The sequence below is a fragment of the Pyrus communis genome, chromosome 7 (assembly GCF_041283825.1).
Source record: "Pyrus communis isolate YQ-2024b chromosome 7, ASM4128382v1, whole genome shotgun sequence".
Classification (NCBI taxonomy): Eukaryota; Viridiplantae; Streptophyta; class Magnoliopsida; order Rosales; family Rosaceae; genus Pyrus; species Pyrus communis.
Window position 1 is genome coordinate 4,898,701 of NC_142571.1, and position 22,988 is coordinate 4,921,688.

General features: G+C 37.0%; 3 protein-coding genes across 4 annotated transcripts; 2 read left to right on the forward strand and 1 right to left on the reverse strand.

The window, feature by feature from the left end:
* Nucleotides 1-2,483: 2,483 nt before the first annotated feature.
* On the forward strand, nucleotides 2,484-8,793 carry LOC137734795 (uncharacterized). Its single transcript, XM_068474077.2, has 4 exons — nucleotides 2,484-3,018; nucleotides 3,257-3,540; nucleotides 3,837-4,607; nucleotides 7,873-8,793. Exons 1-4 carry the CDS (start codon nucleotides 2,775-2,777, stop codon nucleotides 8,509-8,511), a joined length of 1,938 nt encoding a protein of 645 aa, XP_068330178.2. The 5' UTR covers nucleotides 2,484-2,774; the 3' UTR covers nucleotides 8,512-8,793.
* A 3,630-nt stretch (nucleotides 8,794-12,423) lies between these two features.
* On the forward strand, nucleotides 12,424-17,501 carry LOC137733352 (NAC domain-containing protein 78). Of its 2 annotated transcripts, XM_088697743.1 has the most exons (7): nucleotides 12,577-13,004; nucleotides 13,132-13,409; nucleotides 13,507-13,734; nucleotides 15,862-16,431; nucleotides 16,512-16,548; nucleotides 16,588-16,665; nucleotides 16,865-17,501. In XM_088697743.1, the coding sequence occupies exons 1-7, from the start codon at nucleotides 12,839-12,841 to the stop codon at nucleotides 17,275-17,277; spliced, it is 1,770 nt and encodes a 589-aa protein (XP_088553869.1). In that variant the 5' UTR covers nucleotides 12,577-12,838; the 3' UTR covers nucleotides 17,278-17,501. The 2 variants fall into 2 exon arrangements, with proteins under 2 accessions (XP_068328605.2, XP_088553869.1); XM_068472504.2 differs by having other exon boundaries at nucleotides 12,424-13,004; nucleotides 16,512-16,665.
* Nucleotides 17,502-17,795: 294 nt separating this feature from the next.
* On the reverse strand, nucleotides 17,796-22,770 carry LOC137733353 (malate dehydrogenase [NADP], chloroplastic). The gene is made up of 14 exons (XM_068472505.2): nucleotides 22,387-22,770; nucleotides 22,156-22,261; nucleotides 21,533-21,619; nucleotides 20,936-21,020; nucleotides 19,853-20,034; nucleotides 19,700-19,770; nucleotides 19,507-19,597; nucleotides 19,330-19,404; nucleotides 19,145-19,246; nucleotides 18,930-19,052; nucleotides 18,489-18,557; nucleotides 18,337-18,405; nucleotides 18,149-18,202; nucleotides 17,796-18,069 (listed from the first exon to the last, which is right to left on the reverse strand). Exons 1-14 carry the CDS (start codon nucleotides 22,548-22,550, stop codon nucleotides 18,016-18,018), a joined length of 1,332 nt encoding a protein of 443 aa, XP_068328606.2. The 5' UTR covers nucleotides 22,551-22,770; the 3' UTR covers nucleotides 17,796-18,015.
* Between the last annotated feature and the right edge of the window lie 218 nt (nucleotides 22,771-22,988).

A 22,988-nucleotide genomic window follows, 5' to 3' on the forward strand; every position in this document is an offset into this window, starting at 1 on the left:
TTGACGAAGATCAATGACAATAAATTAACAAAAATATGTAAAATGTAAAACGAAGTGTGTGAATAACACTATCCATTTTTATGCGTAATATGATAAATTGTACAACCCAGGTGTTCCTTCCAGCTTCGGATTCTGCTATTTAATAAATTCATTGTTTAGAGGATATTTAAATTATTTTTTTTGGTAAAATATGTAAATAAATTTGATAATTAATTAGCATACGTGCATCTTTCAGAGCATATCCAGCAACTTTTGACCATTTTCTATTTGGGACTGGTTTCCATATAAGGATTAAAGTGTTAGATTCCTTACCATAATTTGAGTAAGAATTATTTCTTTTAGGGAAAAAAATATATGTAATTATTTTACAAGGATGATTAAGAACTAATTCTTTGAAAATCTGAAATGGTTTTTTTAACTTTGAATATGTGCACAAGGTCCTGTGTAACTGACACAGATTGCTATGAAGGTATCTGGTGCCAAATGGACGAGTATCATGGATGGTTTTTTTTTTTTTTCCTTAAAAACGGTGACTAGCTAGTTGCGTCGCTTTTAAGTCTCAGCTTTTTCTACCCTAATTACATTGCAAAGAAAAATGTCAAAAAAAAATTGAGTTATTCCTTTGAAAAACAAAGTTAGAAAAAATGAAGGTAGAATTTGTCAATTTAAAATACAGTGACTGCTACTTAGTAATATGGTTTAGTAGTATTCATCTTCATTTGTAAGTGAGACGTCTTAGGTTCAATTCTTGCCAAAGGCAAGGTTGAACCACATTATTAGGGCATACTCATCATATGGCTTAATGTAGATATTATCGTTTGTTTTAGAAAATAATAATAAAGCACACAATTTTTTTAGCTTTTACAATTAAAATTTAAAATCAATTATAGCATTAAATTTTCATATATAGAAATATTTATTTGGCATCCATATAGATATGAAATAAATTGTTACTAAATTTGTTGTGACACTTAATTCACATGACATAATTGACTTGTCTAGTTATGCTGACTTTTAAGAGTTTGTGTTGTAGTTTTCTTCTAAGACATAAGAAGAAAAATATTGAATAGTATTTGTGTCACATCCCCGCCTAGGGGGGGGGAACCACTTCCCGGGCCCGCTCCACCACCGTAGCATGATATTGTCCGTTTTGGGCTCCGACCACGCCCTCACGGTTTTGTTTCTGGGAACTCACACGAAAACTTCCCGATAGGTCACCCATCCTGGGAATGCTCTCGCGCGCTACTCGCTTAACTTCGGAGTTCCCATGGAACCCGAAACCAATGAGCTCCCAAAAGGCTTCGTGCTAGGTAAGGATGAGAATATACATATAAGGATCACTCCCCTGAGCGATGTGGGATGTCACAATTTGGCTACTGAAGGATGAGTATGAACTCTTACTCAAAATTCTTAGTGTTTTAATCACAGAGTTTTGTGTTTATGATCAAAACCATTCATACTATGAATCACACTGTAAAGATCATCTCCACAAAAAATAAATTAAAATTAAGGTCGTTTAGTCAATTTATTGTAGCAAATACATAGACGGTTCGTAATGTTTTTTCCAATACCGTTCATTTGTTTTTAAACAATTTGATGACTAAACGACCTTAGTTTTAAATGATTTTTTGCTTAGGCGATCTTTATAAGGTAATTTATAATATGAACGGTTTTGATTATAAACACGAATTTCTATAAAATTGACAACGAACAATTTTGAGAAATTTTGAGTAGGAATTTCTACTCATCTTTGAGTAGCCAAGTATTGTTCAAAAATATATGTTGTATTTTTCATATGATTAAGGTCAATATATATAAATTAAAATTATTTTTTCAAGCATAAACGAGGCTCCTTTGGCGCGCCTTGGCCAAAGCAGTCATCGCCTGCACAAGCAAGCAGAGTAGCTCCCTCATTCTCTTATTGAGCCGGCAGACATCGGCGAGCGAGGCGAAGTAGGGCTAGATTGGAGGGAGGGGACTGCAACCGTCCGTCCCACAACCATGCATTCCTCCCACTATTATTTGATTTTCGATAATAAAAAATTATTATCTGATTGTAATGGTTTAAACGTCTATTATTATTAGCGTAAAATAACGTAAATTGCACAATACCGATTTTCACTATTATATTAATTTCTAAATAAATCAAAACAAATAATATTATTCTTTCGAATCTCACTAGTTCTCACTCATAAGAATATGTTTGTTTTCGGAATTCTAGTCGTAACCCATTACCCTCACTCTCACTCTGACCACTTTGGCTAACCCTAAGAGCTTCGTATGAATCCGATTTAATTTAATATTTAAAAAAAAAAAAGTAGGCTCAAACTTGGAAAAATATCACCAAATTCTTAAAACTTTTCCCTTTCACGCTCCAAAAGAAAACAAAACAAAATAAATGAAAATGAAAAATAATTAAAAAGAGTGGAATAATATTTATATGACTTTTATTATTATGCTGATATTTCCAACCTGCGGTGCTTGCGGTATAAGTAGGCTTCATTTTCTCCCATTTCTCACTCCACCCAAACCCCGAAGGCAAAAGCATGACACAAATAAAAGGAACAGCAGCAACAGCAACAGCAGCAGCAGCAGCAGATCACAATAAAAATTAAATCGAAAAAAGAAAACAGTTTCTTGTAATCTAAGGCATTCCCATCATTTCTTCACCACCAATCAAGCCCCTACCTTTGCTTTTTCCCTCCACCAAATCTCCAGAAGACTCCTTCCTATCAACCACACAATCTCTCCCCTTCTCTCAGCTTTTCGGACTCATGGGTCGAGAAGCGGACCTTCAGATAATAGCATCAGCCGCCGCCGACGTCGCCGTAGCCGCCCCCTTAGTGCCGCCGACACTGCCACCGGCCCCGACTGCCCTCGCTCCCGGCTTCAGGTTCCACCCAACAGACGAGGAACTCGTCATTTACTACCTCAAGCGCAAGGTCTGTCGCAAACCCTTCAAATTTAACGCGATCTCCGAGGTCGACATCTACAAGAGTGAGCCCTGGGACCTCGCTGGTAAATACCCACACCTCCGATTTCTCAATTTTCCTTCATTTTTCGTGGCTGGGTTTCTTAATTTTTTGTGAAAATTTTGTATTTTTGTGGTTTTTTTTTCTTTCCTTAATGTATTTTATAAGGTAACTCGCCGTATGATGTATGTGCCTGATTTTTCGGCTGAGATAAAGCTGGATAATTTTGGGCTTTTTAAGATTAGGGGTTGTGATTTTGTCTAATTTTAAATGGGTCTTTTTAGACAAGTCGAGCTTGAAGAGCAGGGACCAGGAGTACTACTTTTTCAGTGCATTGGATAGGAAGTACGGAAATGGGGCAAGGATGAATAGGGCTACCAACCAAGGGTACTGGAAGGCCACCGGAAATGACCGGGCCGTCAAGCACAACGATATCGTCGTGGGGATGAAGAAAACCTTGGTGTTCCATAGCGGCCGAGCTCCAGATGGGAAAAGGACCAATTGGGTTATGCATGAGTACAGACTTGTTGATGAAGTTTTTGAGAAGGCTGGGCTCGGCGCCATTCAGGTGAGGTTTTGCACTTATGTTTAATGAGCTAATCACTAGGAAATGAGAGAAATGCTGGTTTTGTACTTATGCTATTTTTTGTTTGATGATTGCGGAAAGTTTTCGCATATGAGCTGAATAGTTGATTTTGGTGAACTACTTAACTTGGTTTAGTGTGTTACAATAATGTGAAATACTGAGATCATTATCTACATTTACGAAAGCATCGGACTAGTATTTTTAAGTGTTGGGTTTTGCAATCATCTGGAGACTGATTTATTATTTTTGTTGTTTCCCATTTGCTTTGGCTGCTGGAGGATGCGTTTGTGCTATGTCGAGTATTTCACAAAAGCAATATAGGACCACCAAATGGGCATCGGTATGCGCCTTTTGTTGAGGAGGAGTGGGACGATGATGATAAGTTAACTTTGGTTCCTGGTCAAGAGACCCGGACTGTAGCTGTAGTTAGTCGTGATGCATTTGTGGTAGGAAATGGTCATGCTGCATGTAGTGAACAAAATGATTATGCTGATGGTAGTGAACAAAAGGTACATGCTGCTCGTAGTGAACAAAATGGACTTGCTGCATACATTAGAGGAAATGGACATGCTGCATATACTGGAGGAAATGGACATGCTGCACATATTGGAGGAAATGGGCATGCTGTATGTATTGGAGGAAATGGTCAAGCTGCATATAATGGAGAAAATGGTCATGGAACTTCTGTTGAAGGAAATGGTCATGGAAGTTCCATGGAAGGAATTGCTCATGGAACTTCCGTTGAAGGAACTGGTCATGGAACTTCTGTCAAAGGGAGTGGTCGCAGCACTTCTGTCGAAGGAGGTGGTCGTGGCACTTATGTCGAACGTAATGGTCATGGCACTTCTGTCGAAGGAAGTGGTCATCACACTTCTGTCGAAGAAAATGGTCATGGCATTTCTGTCGAAGGAAATATTGTTGAAGGAATTGGTCATGGTGCTATAATTGTAGTAGATGACAATGGAACCACTAATGAAGGTGACTGTCATGAAACTTGTACTGCAGGAAATGGTCACAGTGTGCCCAGTGCAGAAAATAATATTGAGCAGGTTTGTGCTTTCAGTTTATTTATCTATATTCTTAAATCTATTCACATAAAGTTTTGTTCTTTATTATCGTGTAGGCTGGATTTGCTCATCCATAATGCAAATAATGGTTTCCCCACTTTCTTTTTAGTTAATATCGTGATGACTGTGTCCCATTATATGACAACATTTTTTTAGAATAACCTAATCAAAGGATCCAAGCAAACTAGTGAAGCATGCACCTTAAGGTCCATTATTGAGGCATTCGGGGTAATTCATCGTCTCTAGGTATTAACAAATATCTGATGAATCACAGAAATAATAAAGTAAGGATTCCTTGCATAACATCCAATATGCACCAACGGCGAGTTTGTATATTGTATTCTTGGACATGTGAGTTTTCATTGTTTTTGTTTTGTGGACTGAACTCACTGACACCAACTTAACTTTCAATATTCTGGTGGGTTGGAATTTTCTAATTCAAACCATTTTCTTTTTCTTCCATATACTCTTTCGTTCTTTGAAGAGGTCTGCACAAATTAGTGACTATATATTTTGGATGATAGCATATGACCCTCTGTATCTCTATCATATGTGCATTAGTATTTTATAGGTGTCATCATGATATGCTTATAAACTAAAAGTATACATAATTGTTGAAATCAACCTTTGAAAGACAATTTAAGGAGCCTTCCCTGTGTGAAAGGAGGTCCGCATTGACTGGTGGATGACATTATAATGAAAAGGTACTTTTGAAAGGATGGTTAGTCTTCTTTGTCCTTGATTTTGGATTAGAACATGTCATCTCTGAGAACGTCTTACAATTATGCAATAGAGGTTTTCTATTATATTGTACGGTCTAATAATCCAGTACTGTTTTAAACTGTTTGACCTTGACATTTTTCCTCTAGGCTATAAATGAATTGTGCTTCAGTGAACATGTGGCTCGGAGAATCATTCTGTTCTATTAACATGTGGCCTAAAACTGGCGTCTCTGAGGATTCATAGGAAACATGGTGGACCCTCTTGAGGTTGCATAGGATGATTTTTGAGATTAGGGATAAATTACCTTGAGAAAAAGATATCAGACGGTGGAATAGTTGATATCAGTGGCTTATGTGATAAAGAACCTTTCTTTGTTATCAAGGTTTTGTCGTAGATCAGTGGCTCATGTGATAAGGCGCCACATAAAGTACCTGTTTCTCAAAGTTTTGATAAGCCATGATGAAGTACCTTGAGAAAGAAGCTAAGCACCTGTTTATTTTGTTGTATTTTATGAGAGTTAGGATAAAGAGCAGTGATGTTGCTTGGTCTGTAGAGAGCATCTGCACAATTGGAAGGTTCATTTGTTGAAGTTTGAGATAAGGTATTCAATTGTTGAAATTTGAGATAAGGTTTTACAAGAAAGTTGACAATTTTTCTTGCTTAAGGTGATAAAAACGATTATAGTGACATGGACTGAAGTATGTTTGAACTGTTTGAAAGACCAGGAGGTGAAGGAGAAGTCTTGAAGAATCCAAATGGTAACAATGATTTAGGTTCAAATGTGATGAAAGTGGATTTTGTTGGTTGTCATGATATGTTTGTTAATGATCTTTTACCATAAGTGGGGGATATACGAGGCTTTTGCAAAACAATTTACCTTCTTGATTCCTAAGCAGGTTAAGTTGTAAACATTCAAGTTTTGCAGTTCCTAAGATTTTCTTGTTGTGTCAAACAATTATTATTGTTAACACTGAGGTCAACTTATGAATGGTACAGAAAGGAACTTAACCAGGTGATTATTTAGGTCACTGTTATACTAGTTTAACTGGCTCTCTCTCCCTTCTCACCCTCTTTATATATACTCGACTTGCCAATCTATGTTTTTCTGTTCTTCCAAAAAAAAAAAAAAGGTTGTGTTTTGCATAAGAAAAATGGTTAAACTAGGGGAGAGCTAGACCTGAAGAAAAGCCTAGGATCTGGATAAGAACAACACCCTATAGAAAAATTATGAAACTGAAGTAGGCAAGTCATGACAACAGTGTTTCCATTATTTGTGCTCTCCTTTTCTTTTTATTACGGAGATTTGCAGAGCTATAGGCATTGTTCAGGTTAATTTATAGATCCTTCTGGAGTTTAAAAGAATATTTTAAGGGTTGTCATTAGCCCCTTGTAATGAGTAGAAACATCAGGATTTCATTACACTCCAGAATCCTGATATTAATTTGAATGAGTGACCTGGTTCTCAGTCTTCTAATGAAGTTTCGCCATTATCCCCCCACCAATGCTTTACGTTTGGGTTTTAGTATGGCTGTTTTGCTAGTATTAATTGATAGTTGTTACATGCAAGAGTTATCTTGTGGATAAAAATAACAGATAGAACTGCTTAAAAAGAAAGTAACTTATTAAAAGGTAGATTTTACCACATGGTAGTTAAATGTGCCTTGAGTTTTGTTTTATTGCGTAGTCTGTTGACCTGCCGTATATTTGTGATCTGCCATACATATATTTGTAACACCTAGAAATCTCGGGATAATATAAATCACAATCACTCTTTAAATTCTAGCTAAAATGAAACCAAGATACATAAATTTGAAATTAAAAAGCTACTTGTTCGTAGTGCTACTTTCTGGCACTGGTGCTACAGATGACTCTTTTTGACCATTTTGTATATTGAAACCATGGATTCAAAAAATCTGAAATGAAAGACGCACACGCCTTTCATAGAACCAAACTACCTGACCATGCATCTAAGGCCTTCTTTTTATCATTGCCAAAAAAGTTGTTCTCTTATTAGCGTAGGCTGCAGCATCGGTCTTGTGTTGGGGATTGTAACTGTATTTCTTGACTTGTGAATCATTATAAATATCTCAATTTCTTATTTTCATACTTGAGGTTTTAATTCTAAATATATGCTGAAACTATCCATGGTGGTGCAATTTGGATTTTGATTTACATGTTATTATGATTGTTGCTACGTTTTGTGTGGATACTATCAACCGCATATCTATTATCATTGTTGCTATGTTTTGTATGCATAATATCAACCGCATGTCATGGAACTTATGTAAGTGAATATACACTTAAAGAAGTAGACAATGATGTGCTACTGTAAACAATCAAAGTTGATATCATGGTATATTGTGAACAACCAACCTGACCTGTTTGAGACATTCCCATTTATATTGTCTTTGTTCATCATATTCGATACTTTAGATTGCGTGTCGTAGCTTCTTTCATTTTTTTTCTTTGTATTTTCAATTCTCCTTATATCCACAATTTGCTTTATCTTGGTTGCTCATTTCAGGATACTCAGGCAATCAGCAAGGCTATTGTTGTTGTTCCTGAACTTCCAGCAGAGAATCAAACTGTTTTACCACCATGCAAGACGGAGAAAACTGACGATTATCCTATGACATGTGTGGTTAATAGAGAAGAGAGATTAGATGACTTTCCGTCACCAGGTCCAGATGATGCACAACCCTTGCTAACTTTGTTTAATCGACAACCTGGGCAACTACGCCAGTATAAAAGAAGGCGGCATAACGACTCAAGTTCTAACCATTCAAATGCTTCTGAGATTTCAAGTGGGATGACACATGACCCTTGCTCGTCTACAACAACAACAGCGTCAACTGAGGCATCGATGACGACTACCAGAAATTTTCTGTCTGCACTGGTGGAGTATCAGCTGTTAGAATCCCTTGAACCCAAAGATACTACCCCAGCACCTCCTCCTGAACTCAATGCTGCTTTGATGGAATCTTCTGTGCCTACCAGCTGCTTGAAATACATAGAGACTTTGCAAACTGAGATCCACAAAATCTCAATTGAGAGGGAGACATTGAAGTTTGAAATGATGAGTGCCCAAGCCATGATCAACATTCTTCAAGCCCGAATTGATCTCCTAAACAAGGAGAACGAGGATTTGAAGAAGAAGGTCTGAGTCGCCTAGTGGATTCGTAGTGGTATGTACTCCTTGGTGTTCATTGTATGAGTTATCGGCCCCTTAGGGGCCTCGTCGAACTATCTACAGTGAGTATGTTTTCTCTATTAGAGTAAGTGCTGTCTATGTTTTCTCTATTAGGGTAAGAGCTGTCTCTGTTGTTAATCGAACGATGTTGTAACCGTGTAGGAAGCTTGCTGTACGTGTAGCAAGCTGAACTGTGTTGTACCTGTCATCGAAATCGGCAGTTTTAGACCCTAATTATTATAATTTTCGAGCTTATTGCCCTTGTTAGTTAACCAAAGTAATTGCTTAGACAGTGGTTACTTGAATGCTGGGACTGCAATTCCCAGAGGACTAGTGAGCAAATGCATCAATTTCAGGGAACCACTTTGGTTATCTCCCTTCATTGAAAGTGATTTGGAGAATGACAATTGATTGTGACTGTTGAGCAAGATGGTTTAGGCGCTCTTTCTCCTTCATTCTTGGAGGTTATTTTACAGACCCCCATCTAGCTCCCACAAGCTCCTTGTACTCTGTTTTATGCAGCAATGAAAAACTCAATTTCGATGACAAAAAATTACGCATCGGAACCATTTTTAGTAAGAATCATACCAATGTTCGATGTTCCTTAGTTTAAAGGGGGTGGTGTTGTGTATCAAGATTTATACGGACTTTTGTTGAGTTTTTAAATTTACAGACTTTCACAAATATGGTGGACTTTTACGGATTATTATAAACTTCATATAATTCTATAGATTTTAATTTATGTACTTTGGCAGAAAAGAAAGGAGTTAAATGATACTTTCGCAGGATTCTAGACAGTTTGATGCTAGATTTTTTTTAAATTTTACCGATATTCATGAACTTTTTAATCACCAATTTATTAATAAGCATTATTATTTATATGTCTTCATTATTGAAATGGCAATCATGATCTTATGAAGTGGTGGTAGCAACAAAGGTGGTGGAAGTGTCACGGGATGATTGTGGTGGCGGGGTGGTGTTGGGGTGGTAGAGGAGTAAGGATGGGGGAGGTGGTGATGGGGTGGTGATGATGGTGGCATAGGTGATGGTCATGATGGTGTAGGTGGTGGTGGCGACGTGATGGTGAAAATGGTGATAACAATAGTGAAAGTGGTGATAAATGTAGTCGTTGCATTATAGTAGTGGTGAAATATCTCACCAAAGAATAGAGAAAGAAAAATAAAATCCATTAGAATCTGATGGGGAGAGGCTTGGTTTGCTATGACAAAAATAACTATAAAAGCACTCAAAGTCCATCAAAATCCATGACTTTTTAAAATCTTTTAAAATAAGTGAAATTTTGAATACATCTGATTTTTGTAGACTCACAAAAAAATTATAATTGAATACCACCAAATTTTCATAGATTTTTCAGAAGTCATAAAAAATCTACATTTAATACATTAACTTTTATTGACTCCTTAAAAATTTATATAGAATACATTTGGATTTTAAAGTCGAGTCAAGTTCGTCAAACTCCATGTACAACACCCCTTAAGAGTTTTCTTTTTCTTCTTGTTTTTAGGTTATGTTACTGTTTGTACATTTTTGTAGGAACTTTTTATAAATATAACGCGCGGATCACGAGCAACACAGCCCAGAAAACAATTGAACATTGATTTTTTAAATACATCAAAGAATTAGTAAAGTAACACTTTGAAATAATAATAGGAGTTTTAACGAAAAGAAAAGCCTATGGTACTGTTTACTTTAACAAAAAATCGTATTTATACATTAAAAAGTCAAACCTAGTACTATTCACTTTACCCTTTATTTTGTCCTTATCGTTAAAACTCAAAATTTTCAAGTCATTTTCATTAGTTTTCCTAATAATTAAACACTAGTTCATACACAAATTAAGCATCAAATTAAACTAAACGATAAGGAGCACCTAAGCTCTCTTCTACAAGGCATATTGCCCTGTTGTCTAATGGCTCGTTTGAAAGTACTTTTAAGATAATTGAAAAGCACTTTTGATGAAAATGTTTTAAAAATCAATCCTTAGTAAAAATTCAAGTGAGTCATGGAAAAGCACTCAAAGTGCTTACTGCAAGAATCACATATCTGGTGCTTTCTCCAAAAAGCACTTAAAGTCCTTTTAGAGACCAAAGTCAATTTTACTAGAAATGTTTTCAGTCATTTTAAAAGCACCAACGAGCCATAACACTGTGATCTACAAAGATAAGGTAAATAAGCAAGGTTGAGTAGCAAAATATCAAAGGAAATAAAGGTATCTAATTTTTTTTTTTTTTTTTTTTTTTTTTTTTGTGAAAACTAAAGGTATCTAATTGTTTATAATTACATTACACGTTTCATTATCTTTGCATAAACACAAAAATATATCTACACACAACGACACACTACAGTGCTCTTCTAATAAATTTAGTATATATCTCATGAAACATGTATCTCCTTGTACACAACTCGTCTGAACTAAATATTAGACACTTTAATAGTTTATACCGCACAGTTGTAAATGATGTTAATTTGAAAGTAAAACAACCCAATAAATTATTTCGTCAAATATATTAAAAAATGGAAGTCAGAGGTTGAGGCTGGTGCATATAATGTTAGAAACTCGACAACACGCGATATGTGTGGAGCATCACAAACAATGCGTCATACATTTAATTTGGTAAAATGTTAGAAATTCGACAACACACGATGTGCGTGGAGCATCAGAAACAATGTGTTAAGCATTTTAATATTTGATCACACGAAGCACACATGAAGAATGAGTTAATTGAATGAATTTCAGAAATCATTATGTGTAAGATTCTACGAAAGTAATTCAATGCGTATTTTAAAATTGGTTATACCAAATGTGAGTTTGTCCTCAAGATTGTTTTATAATTTATCTAGGTATATTTACTATTTTTAATTAATATATTATTAGTAATAATTTTTGTTACATGCGACATTGTTAGTCTAAACAAGAGAAAGGGAAGAGGGAAGGTCGCAGAGGTAGACCATATTCGCTAAGGCAATCCATCATTTATCATAAATAAATTTCTTTTAAATAATTAGTATATATGGCATATGTGAATTAATTCAGTTGACTAAAGTAGTGCACTCACGCTCTTGTATCTAAGTTTAAATCATCTTTCTTTCAAATATTTTTTTTTTGTCAAACAATAGATTTTGTTAGATTAAATGTTAAATTAGCCACAGACGGGCTCAAACCCACGTCGTCATCCAATGACTCAACTCCTTTTCCACCACTGTGGTAAAGGATCACTTGCTCAAAAAATTATTTTAAAGAGATGTAATATTATTTTTTGTTGGCTAACTAGAGTAGATTAAAATGTATTAATATATATATTTTTTGGTATGAACCAGAATATTTCTTTATCCCAATAACTCCTAAAAAGTTGGTATTTCTTTTCGACCTTCTATTTAAAATTTTTTAAGAGAGAAGAAGTGAGCTAAACCTCTCAGTGGATTAACAATAACGTGGTTCAAATTTGTCTTTAACGAGAATCGAACTTAAAACATTCACTTACAAGTAAAGAAAAAAACCTCTAAACTGTTATACTAAATGGCCTATTCAAACTTTTTTTAAAATTTACATTCATTATCATCATCATTTCTTCTCTATTTACGCTTATAAGCTTTCCATAACGACTTAGTTACAATAATTAATACTCTCTCTCTCTCTCTCTCTCTCTCTCTATATATATATATACAAAGCCAGCACCCTAATCTTTATGTATATATATACAAAGCCAGCACCCTAATCTTTATGTATTTTAGTTAGACTTTCATCAACAATTTGAGCCTCTAAATTCAATTTAGGGACCAAAGATAAATGAAAATTCTTTTAAGAGGTGAATGGAGAGAAAAATAAATTTCAATTAATTTTTTCGTACAGATTTATATTTCTTCGTACGTCAATCTGGTGTCGTTCCAAGTAACTCGACGGACGCAATTACATCAGCCCATATCATCACCCACGCCACGTGGCACCTGTGCAGCGTCCCACATGAGTCACCTTTGCGATGTCCGTAAAGCGGCATAAAACTACCCACCTGTGACCCAAAAAAATCACCTCCATTTCTTCGCGGAGAAGTTTTCCGTGAGGCTAACGACGCTATATATTTACCGAAACGACGAACTGGATCGTACTTGGCACACCTACCCAATGACTATTCAGCTCTCCGATTTCGTTACAATCCAAACCCTAATCTAACCTAATTTCCAATTCCCGATTCCCAATTCTCAGTTCTTTCGATTCCTTTCTGTTTCGAAGCCCTAAAGAAAGATTCTCATTTTTTTTTTGTGTGCTGGATTTGATTAATTCATGGCCCGCGGCAAAGAGAATTCACTCGCTCCTGGGTTCCGATTCCACCCAACCGATGAAGAACTAGTCTGGTACTATCTGAAGCGTAAGGTCTCCGGCAAGAATTTCCGATTTGACCCCATATCGGTCGTCGATATCTACAAGACCGAGCCTTGGGACCTCCCTGGTCAAAAATCCTAACCTTTTCTTATGCTTTTCAATACATTCATAAGTATACATACGTGAATCATATCGTTGATTGCGGTTATATTTGTGTTTTATTTTTGTTGGGTTTTCGTTTTCTGGTTTATTAGGCAAGTCAAAGCTGAAGACTAGGGACTTGGAGTGGTACTTTTTCAGTTTTCTGGATAAGAAGTATGGAAATTCGTCGAGGACGAATCGGGCTACTGAAAAAGGGTACTGGAAGACTACGGGTAAGGATCGCCCCATTAAACATAATTCCCGGGATGTTGGGATGAAGAAGACTTTGGTTTTCCATAGCGGGCGAGCCCCCACCGGTGCAAGAACCAATTGGGTTATGCATGAGTATCGCCTTTCCAACGAGGAATTGGAAAAAGCTGGAATTCAACAGGTTGGATTTTTGTTGACGTTGCTATTGTTCTGTTGGCATTTTATGATGTTATGGAATTGGAATTGATTGTTGGGTTTGTCGTGGCGGATGGGTACAGAAGGATCCGTATGTGCTTTGTAGGATATTCCAGAAGAGTGGCACGGGACCGAAGAATGGGGAGAAGTACGGCGCCCCAGTTATGGAGGAGGAATGGGACGATGATGACGTGACTTGTGTACCTGGGGAAGAGGCGGCTGCTAATGTAGTGGCAGTCAGCGAAGAGCCTGATAATGAAGCAATGGATGTCAACAATGGGGCATATGTTGAAGCATTTGACCTTGATCAGGTTCTTTATTCATTCACCCTTTTCATTTCGTGTTTTGTAGGCGAATTCAAATTGTCTGAAATGGGGATGAGTAGATTTGGCCGGAATTTATTGAATTTAAAGATAACTCCCCCAGTTGTGGGAAACCCCTGGATGTGCTATGATAAATCAAAAGTAGATATTTTGACTGTGTCCAGCTATTGGAGCTTAAGTATGGCTGAGGGCTCCTAGTTGGTCGGGCAAATGATTTTAACTTGATCTGGCTATCCTGTACATGACTATGCTGAAAGGTCTCTGTTGTAGCTGTACATATATAAGTAACCCAATGTCAGCAAATGGACTTGTTATGCCCTTGCTTTAGGAGCTTAGTGTTTTTTTTTTCTTCATAAAGAAATGATTATAATGAGATGAAAGGAAACAACAAAGAGTATTTGTGTATGTTACTAATATGGGAGTATCTTATTTGAATTTATACATCGGTTCCTGTTAAAAATATTTGAAGCTTTGTACTCCGGGATCACTTATTTAAATTTCACCACTTATTCAGAAGAATGACTAATACAGCCTCTATAGTTACTCTAATAAGATTTTTGTTCTTATTTTTGCTTATTATGCTGCTCTTCTTTTGTTCTGGATAACAGTGTGTTCAGAACAACTACCTCATTAGCTTTCCAATCTTCTTTTTCATATCAGAATTTTGGTTATCTTTTCTTTTAACTTATGAAAATGGTCTCCCCCTTAAGGTTGAAACTTGGCGAGACTTTATGTAAGTTTTGCCAGCTTTGCATTGTTTCTTAAAATTTTATTTGCATTCTTAAATTTAGGGAACTGTTATTGGCACTCCAAAAATCTCATTTTGGACCCCGAACTTTCTATAATTGGAAAGAAAAATACACTTGTGGGGAGTGTAGAATGAGATTTTTGGAGTGTTAATAATAGTTCCCTAAATTTCTCTGGAGTGCAGTTTTCTGCCTTTTCTGTTACAAACAGTTTTTTCTCTGTTGAACTGGGCTTATGTATTTGTGAAACCATTTATTGCATTTTAAGTATGTATATCAGGAATTCTTTTACGTTTCAATTATTATTCAAAGAGCATCATAAAGGTGTGTAACTGTCTAGCCTAGAATACTGAAACAAATAATGTTCACTCAGCAGAACTTTCCATCAAATGAACTATAAATGCAGTATTACAAGTTAATGTTGCATTGATATCATTCATAATTGCCATACCTTAATGTGTTGGTAATTTTTTACAGTGTACAATTTTCTGAAAGTTGGCAGAATCTTGGTGTCCTTTTAAAATGGATCTGGATGATATTTCTTTGTGTCCTCTCTCTCTGATGCTCTGTCACCCTTTACCTCAACCCCGAATTGTTGCAATCTGACCTTGGGATTTGTTGATCTTTGATGCTACGTCTTCTAACCATTTAGATGTCCCTTGTATTGTAAGTTCAAACTACGCTGTAATTTTTGTTTGTTCTTGTCACGTGATACCGTTAACTAGTTCTTAGATCTGATCTGCTAACGGGGACAAATTCAAATTAGGACCAGATTGTAGAATAAGACAATAGGTATTATTTGATGGATTTCGAAATATTCTTGGTCCTGGCCGGTGCCACGAGAAGCGTCTTCAAATTGAAGGAACTGAGATGATGCCGTAGTAGTGAGATTGAAAAGATCATTGTGTTCTAGAATAATGCATTATGCATGATATTTTGATGATTAATCTTCACATCTGAACCTTTATGTGACTGGAAATTAGAAATGGAAAACATCTGCATCCTTTTTCCATCTGGTCTAGGGCATCTTAATCATTTTAACTTGGAAAAACTAGTGTAGATAGAAAATTTAAGGTTGGGACAGAGAGAGTTAAGGTGTGGTAGAGATAAGATATTGGTGTGACTAAATGACTATATTCATACGTATTATTCAACTATTTAATTTAAAGAGGGCATAATTGACATTTATCCTCTTTGGTTGACAAGAGGGTTTTCATAAATAATAGTATGTAGATTGTTTAGGTATATAAAACACATATATGAGATGCCAGGGGCCTTCATTTTCCGTCAGTTTCTTCTAAAGTTTTTCACATGATTCAGCTAAGCCATGCTTGGATACTGTACATTTATAAATACTTTCTTTTCCCAGAATCTTGACACAGGAATTCTGTCTGAAAGTGCACCACCTCCTTTGAACTTCTACCATGGGGAGACGAGCAACTACATTGAGCATTATGGGGACTTTGTTGAAGATGATACAAAGGCTGTGATGGGCACTGGGGAAACTTCGGAATACTGCGAACACCAGATGTTCTTTGGATACCCAGAGCATTATGAGACGGTTGGGAACCCAGTCAAAAATGAATATATAACCTCACAAAATCCCGAGGACTTGAAGTTTGTTGACTTGACAGAGCACTATGAGGCTGATGCAAAACCAGTCAAAGATGAATGCTTTCTTGAACCAAGCGATGGTGCAAATCCATCTGTCGTCAATTATTCACTTAATGAACCATATTTGGATGCTACTGAGAATAAGCCATTTGGTGATGGGCTGTTCCTTGAAACTAATGATCTTTCAAATCCAGTCGAGTCAACTGCAGGCTTTGACATGCTTGATGAGTACCTTACATACTTTGATGCCAATGATGACATCTCTCAGTATATTGATTTTGATTCTTGTGGCTATGTTCCTGACCAAGGTCCATCTGACCAGAAGGTACATTCTCAAGTTTCATTTTCCTTTTGTATTTCGGATTTTAAGTAGCATCTTTCAATTAATAAACTGTTGTATATCAGCTTCTGAATGGTGAAACTGAGCTACAACCAATGGGAGGCGATCATCTTGTACAACCAGAGCCACAACCAATGGGAGGCGAACATCTTGTACAACCAGAGGATACTGATGATGCATCTTTGTCAAAGAAAATGCCCGAGTGCAAGTTTGAATCAGGTATAGTATCTTAATTTCAGCTATTAAATGCACTATCATACCCTTTTTGGTAACTTATCCTTTAGATTCTCTTAATGTGTACCTATCATTATAAGGAGTACGGGTTTAGGTTTTTTACATGATATTTAATAATTTTTGTATTCCATCACTGGTCATGTTTTCCTCACCTTCTGGGTTGTGTGCGATTATGGTGGTGCAGATGGTAACTATCCCTTCATCAAAAAGGCGAGTCACATGATGTTGGGCAGCATACCTGCTCCACCTGCATTTGCTTCAGAGTTCCCTGCTAAAGAAGCAATGCTTCGGTTAAATTCTGGTGCATCGTCTTCCAGTTCGGTTCATGTTACTGCAGCCATGATTAGAATTAGAGACATAACTTCAAGTGACAACAGGATGGACTGGTCTTTTGGAAAGGATGGGGTGGTCAACCTTGTGTTTTCTGTTCAGCTGTCGCAGAATGACGGAAACTCTGGCAATCTGGTGCCGGTCGGTGGCTCACTCTCTGGAAAGACAGGATGTGTGGTGATGCGGGGATGGTTTTTGTTTATGTTTCTCTGGGTTCTGTTTCTTTCTATGAGTATCAAAATCGGGAGCTACATCTGTACCAGGTGATGCTTCGACAGTAATGGTGGTTTCGAGCCTGTCTCAGGATGTTGTAGTAAACTTCCCCTGGTGACTAGGAGAAGATGCATGTTCTTGCAGACTCGATATTTTAGTTAATTGTTACACTGACTGCAGAACTAATTATTTACGCAAACCGTTTTAAGATACCGTAAAGCATGTTATATTTGGAATAGCTACATACTGAATGAATGTAATACTGAATTTTTGTTTCAGTACCTTATTTCGTTCTATATACAATTTCGTTGTAATTGAAGGCTTGACAGGGTATAATGTAGAATGTAGGGTCGATTTTAAGACAGTTCTTGCTTGCCTTGCTGTCAACCTGAAAATTCAGCAGAAATGCTTGCATGGGTTTACTAACTTGTGTAGGGTCGAGTTTGATCTGCTGGAACCGTGAAGACCTGTGTGAAACTTGTGTAACTTCGTATGTGACAGATAATGCACATCTTTTTTAATCAAGGAGATAAGAATCACAAAGCATTTGAGGTAAATGTTCAGGATTACGGTTATTTGCAACTCAAACACAAATATAAATTTAGACATAAATGTTCAGGATCTAGGCTGCACAGCAGAAACCTCAAAATTTAATGACTTTTACATTACTCCCTCTGGTTTATTTTCATGCTCTTACTACATAAATGATGCTCCATTATTTGCCTCATGTGCTCTATGTGGTATCGTATCCTTTGTAAAAGTTCTCGAGACGTGGAACTTGTCTGCTGAGGATTACATCTCTCCAGGAAGCATAGTATCCTCGGGTAAATCACACACAGCGATACCCTGGAAAAGAATGAACATGGAGATTAAGATGCGCGAGTGGTGTCAGCAGGTAGCAATAGTGTAAGAGTGAAAAACGTACCTGCCCAGTAAGGTGAGCGACGCATCTTTTCTCAGCTAGTAACTCAGCTTCGCTCTGAAAGATTATCACGTCAAATGAGACAATTAGTCCAAAACTACTACAAAGTCCACACTAGTTCAGTCAATGCCTACAATACACTACTAATTTTCGTGCCAGTATAGTACTTCAATCCAGTCAACAATGCATACCCTTTTTATTCGCTTGCGAAGATAGTCATCAAATTGTATGTCCTTTACAAGTTCATAGTCGCCGTCTCCCTGGAGGTTGTGAATAACTTATTAGAAGTGCCTATATCACAAACATAAACACAAGGATAGGAAAATCTCTTGTATAGACTTACTTTAGATCTGCATGGCATACTGAATACTAAATCCTCTGCTATACCATAGGGATTTCCATTTGTGTAAACCTGCAATGGGATGGTACACAAGGGACGAAGGGCAACTCATCATGAACTTTTGTGGCGTTGAATGAATGCAGAATAACTTAACATTCGCATTTATGATGTTCAGTTTAATATTGATCTGGGGCGTTTTATATGCATGCAATAATATGCAGAGACTTTCAGTGGCAACCAAAAACTAGAGAAGGAAACACAAAGAAAATTCTACTTAATTCCTTTTGTTTCTCAGAGAGTTGGGCATCAAAGTCAAATGTTTCTCCATCGAAACTAATGGAGTTCTGATCATATGGATTCTCAAGATGGTCTGGTTGTTACAGAAGACAGACAGTATATATAGGCTTACATAACGTGCATCATATCAAACAAACACAAACTTACTGCAGATGAAAACCAATCGCCCTCTGGGGTAGGAGTAACCAAAGACTTTATGGCATCTGCAATTGACATGGCAGTTGATGCAGCTGACGATCTTCCCCATTTCTTGATGAGCACACCTCCTCTCTGTGAATTGGATACGTCTTCAGTAATTAAAAATGAGGAGCAGATATGGTTTTAGACAATGTTGAATTATGGAAATATACGTTCGGTCTTACCTTCTGGATAAGTTCGGTAAATTCTTCCTCTAACCATTTGTGATCCTTGATGACCTCTTTGACCGGCAAGCCATTAATTCTAGCATTTAAGAAGTCTGGCACCTGATAAGAATTATGCAAATCTTCTTCAAAACGAGAAGCTAGTAAAAATAATCCACGCTTTTAAAAGAGAATGATTAAATGACCTGGGTGGTTGAGTGGTTTCCCCAGATGGTCACGTTTGACACTTTATCATAGAAGACACCTGCTTTGAGGGCTAGCTGAATAAATCATGAGCCAACTATGTTAAATGATTATTCCTTTTGGTCATGACCTAATATTGATTATTGTCTATTCTACTAATGTTTGCGAGGTATATGTACCTGACATTTTGCTCTATTTTCATCCAGCCGTGTTAAAGCATGAAAATTCTTTGCAGGTATGTTTGGAGCATTTTTCAAACAGATGAGTGCACTGCATCAGGAAGAATATAAGTAAAAGTGATGGGCATATCTCCGCAACCTGTGCATCCTTCCATCCCAAAAAATTGAAAAGACGAGGAAGACAATTACTTACTTTGTGTTACAAGGGTTTCCAACTACAATCACTTTGACGTTATGTGATGCAACAGCATTAAGAGCTTTTCCCTGATTTTTGAAACAAAACATATATGATCAAAAACTATTGAGCCAATGTGTGATAGTGATATCATATAAAATCTAACAGAACCTGCTCGACAAAAATCTGCCCATTCAGATCCAACAAGTCTGCTCTTTCCATTCCAGGACCTCGAGGCTTTGCTCCTATTAAAAGAGCCCATTCTACATCTTGGAAAACCTCATATGGGTCAATGCCAATGCTCACCTCCCGCAACAACGGAAAAAGAGAATCCTCCAATTCCATAGCAACTCCTGAACGCAGAAACTGTTCTCTTAATGAGCCGCACATATACATAACTTAGAAGGCTTCACTTTTGGTGAACACATTAAGTTATTGAATTCAAAACTTGTGCAACTCCAATAGATACATCATTCACTAATTAACTTTTCTTCCACTGTAATTCTAGCTAACTGCCCTAATAACACTGCAGAAACACAGGCACACCCACAACTAGAGGTAACATTGTATCTGACGGTGATAAAATATAATCTGCAATGTATCCTGTCCACGATATCTGGATGCTGAACCTTCTTCCTCAAGTGAGACAGACGACAATTGACATTGTTCAGTTCCTCTTTTAAACATAGGGAACAGTAGTATTGAAGAAAGTTGAGGTTCCACCATAAAACCAACTGGCAATATGGGGAGTAGCCCAACCACTTATAAGCACATGCAAGGTCCATCCTCTCATCAATGTGGGATTCATTCTCAACACGCCCCCTCACATGTGGCAAATTTTCAAGCCTAACACGTGAGCAACACAACTTGGGGGAAGTGGAGCACGTGTGGCCGTTGAGGTTCCACCATAAAACCAATTGGCAATATGGGGAGTCACCCAACCACATACAAGCACATGCAAGGTCCCTCCTCTCATCAATGTTGGATTCATTCTCAACAACTACTAAGAAACTGGGGAATCTCAGATTTTGCCGACCAACTTAACTTAATCCTTCTAGTTATCAGATAATTAGGAAGTCAACAATGCGATTACTTGATTTGTATGAATAAATAACTATTACCAGTAGAAATCAATTAAGGGTCACAAAGATTTGTTTACTAATTATATTATTTGTGTAGGCGATATGAAAATGCTGCTTTGGACAGCACATGTATGTAAATCTACACTAAATTATGTCTATGTCAGAACCATACCTTCAAGAACTTGGAAGGACCTTTCAGATCCCAATAGTTTCAACGCAATAGGTTGGTCTGGCCCAAAAACCTCGCCTGACGCAAGCTGGACGGTAAGAAAGCACGTTGAAAATGTTGAACTTGTTAAATTCTAATAACAAAAATGCGATTATATTCTAAAAACTAGAGAGGGTTAGAATATTTTTTTCCTCTCTTTTATGCTCACACACTGTAGCATATCAAGTAAAGGCGCCATCCCACAATTGCATGAATTTCTACATGCTCAGCAAATTAAAGCATAATCCAGTTTCTTGTCAGTTGAGAGTACTAAATGTCTCTACAAGCTCTATTTTCCAGTTTAACCTGATATGGTTTAGATTGTTGCAGGTTATCGGAAAGACTGTAGTCTAAGACTAAGATAACATGTAGGCAGGGACTGGATGGTTGCAGGACCCAATGGGAATAGAACTCCTAATTACAGGTATAGAAATATAATGTTTTGAAAGTATTAACAATTTAACAAAATAGGTAATTGCTAGTCAATAAGTTCCAAAAAGCAAAGCCACCATTAATGAAAAGGACAAAGTGCAAGAGGTTTAGGATGCAAGAAAGACTTACTTTAAATAGTAGATGATTAGATATCATCCCAGCTGCACCTGAGACTGCAATATTAATTAATTTCTTCCATGATTTTGTCTCTTCTTCCTGTGAATTTTGGACCTTATTAGATACATTACTTAATTCATTGCAAAGGAAAAGCAACTGCAGGTCAATAATCAGATATGCTCTCTCTCTCTCTCTCTCTCTCTCTCAGACACACACACACAAACACACATTACAAGCCCAGTTTGGATACTTTAAAACTGCATGTATCTTCAGCAGAAAGTCTTTCACCAGCAACAAACAGAAAAAAAAAAAAAAAAAAAAAACCCCAAAATTGACGGTTTTTGTCTGATTCACTATTTATGCAACAAAATTGTAAAACATAGATTACAGTACATAACAAATGAGTCTTATGCAGTAACTACTCAACAAAACAGAGAACATTCTACTTTTGGTAATGAAAGTCTAAATATACTAGAACAGCTCGACCAGACAAATTGACAGACACCATATGTACACTTATATGACAAACTGAAGCTCCAGAGTTTCCCTACTAAGACAAGGTGAAAAGCCCACAAATCTATACCAAAGTTCACAGAATCAACATAAACCCAGATAACAAAACGAAGAAAGGTTACAGCTTGGAGATCATAGGTGAGGCAGAACACGCCGAAGCACTCAGGCTTGTTCTTCGGGTCTTCGGTTTGCGCTGGAGCTGCTGGAGCTGCTGGAGCTTGAACTTGACTGACATCAGGAACAAGAAAATTACTACTACCACAAAACAAAACAAAACAAAAACCCAAAAAAAAAAAAAAACAAAAAAAAGAGAAAAAGAAATGGTGGAGATATGTGAAGATATTAAAGCTTACTTGGGTGCAACAGAGCAACAGATTCTGGCATTTCGAGTGTGAGGGAGCGGCCGAAAGGCGACACGACGGTGAAAGTGGAGATGGGTCGATAAGGGTGAGAGCTGGGATAATTGAAAAAGGTGAGTCTTGGTGTATGAAGGTGTTGATAGCTCAGCTACTGCCATGGTGTTGGCGTGGTAGCAGAGACAAAAGATGAGAGGGAGAGAGATGGGAAAGGGGGTTTTGAAGAGAAGGTCTGTTTGAAGACAGAGACAGAGATTGGCTTGGAGGGAGGGGAAGAGAGGGAGGGAGATGAAGGTAGGAAGAGAGAGAGCGTGTAGGAAAAGACGGATTTTGAAATATTAGTCTAAGGCCATGTAAATGACACTTGTCAATATTCCCTCATCCATAAGAAATTATCTGTTTTCTTTCTTAAATTTTATAAGTGATACCAACACGTACTTGGTACTAACTTCATTTGAAAATTAGATATTAGATATGCTGCAATGATATTCGATAAGCATTCATGATCATAATTGTAATGGCACTAAGTATTTGTAAGTACTGTAGCAAGTCCTTAAAGAATTACTTGTAGTTGCTTCCATTAAATTTTGATGGTTGCG

Bases quoted from the DNA above. Each gene is read 5' to 3' on its own strand.
- LOC137734795 (XM_068474077.2), top strand. From the start codon at position 2,775: ATGGGTCGAGAAGCGGACCTTCAGATAATAGCATCAGCCGCCGCCGAC. The intron at 3,019-3,256 runs GTAAATACCCAC...GGGTCTTTTTAG, and splicing joins TGAGCCCTGGGACCTCGCTG to ACAAGTCGAGCTTGAAGAGC. The intron at 3,541-3,836 runs GTGAGGTTTTGC...TGGCTGCTGGAG, and splicing joins CTGGGCTCGGCGCCATTCAG to GATGCGTTTGTGCTATGTCG.
- LOC137733352 (XM_068472504.2), top strand. From the start codon at position 12,839: ATGGCCCGCGGCAAAGAGAATTCACTCGCTCCTGGGTTCCGATTCCAC. The intron at 13,410-13,506 runs GTTGGATTTTTG...GGATGGGTACAG, and splicing joins AAAAAGCTGGAATTCAACAG to AAGGATCCGTATGTGCTTTG. The intron at 16,432-16,511 runs GTACATTCTCAA...GTTGTATATCAG, and splicing joins AAGGTCCATCTGACCAGAAG to CTTCTGAATGGTGAAACTGA.
- LOC137733353 (XM_068472505.2), bottom strand. From the start codon at position 22,550: ATGGCAGTAGCTGAGCTATCAACACCTTCATACACCAAGACTCACCTT. The intron at 21,021-21,532 runs GTAAGTCTTTCT...CTTACCGTCCAG, and splicing joins CTAATCATCTACTATTTAAA to CTTGCGTCAGGCGAGGTTTT. The intron at 19,405-19,506 runs GTACATATACCT...TGATTTATTCAG, and splicing joins AAAATAGAGCAAAATGTCAG to CTAGCCCTCAAAGCAGGTGT.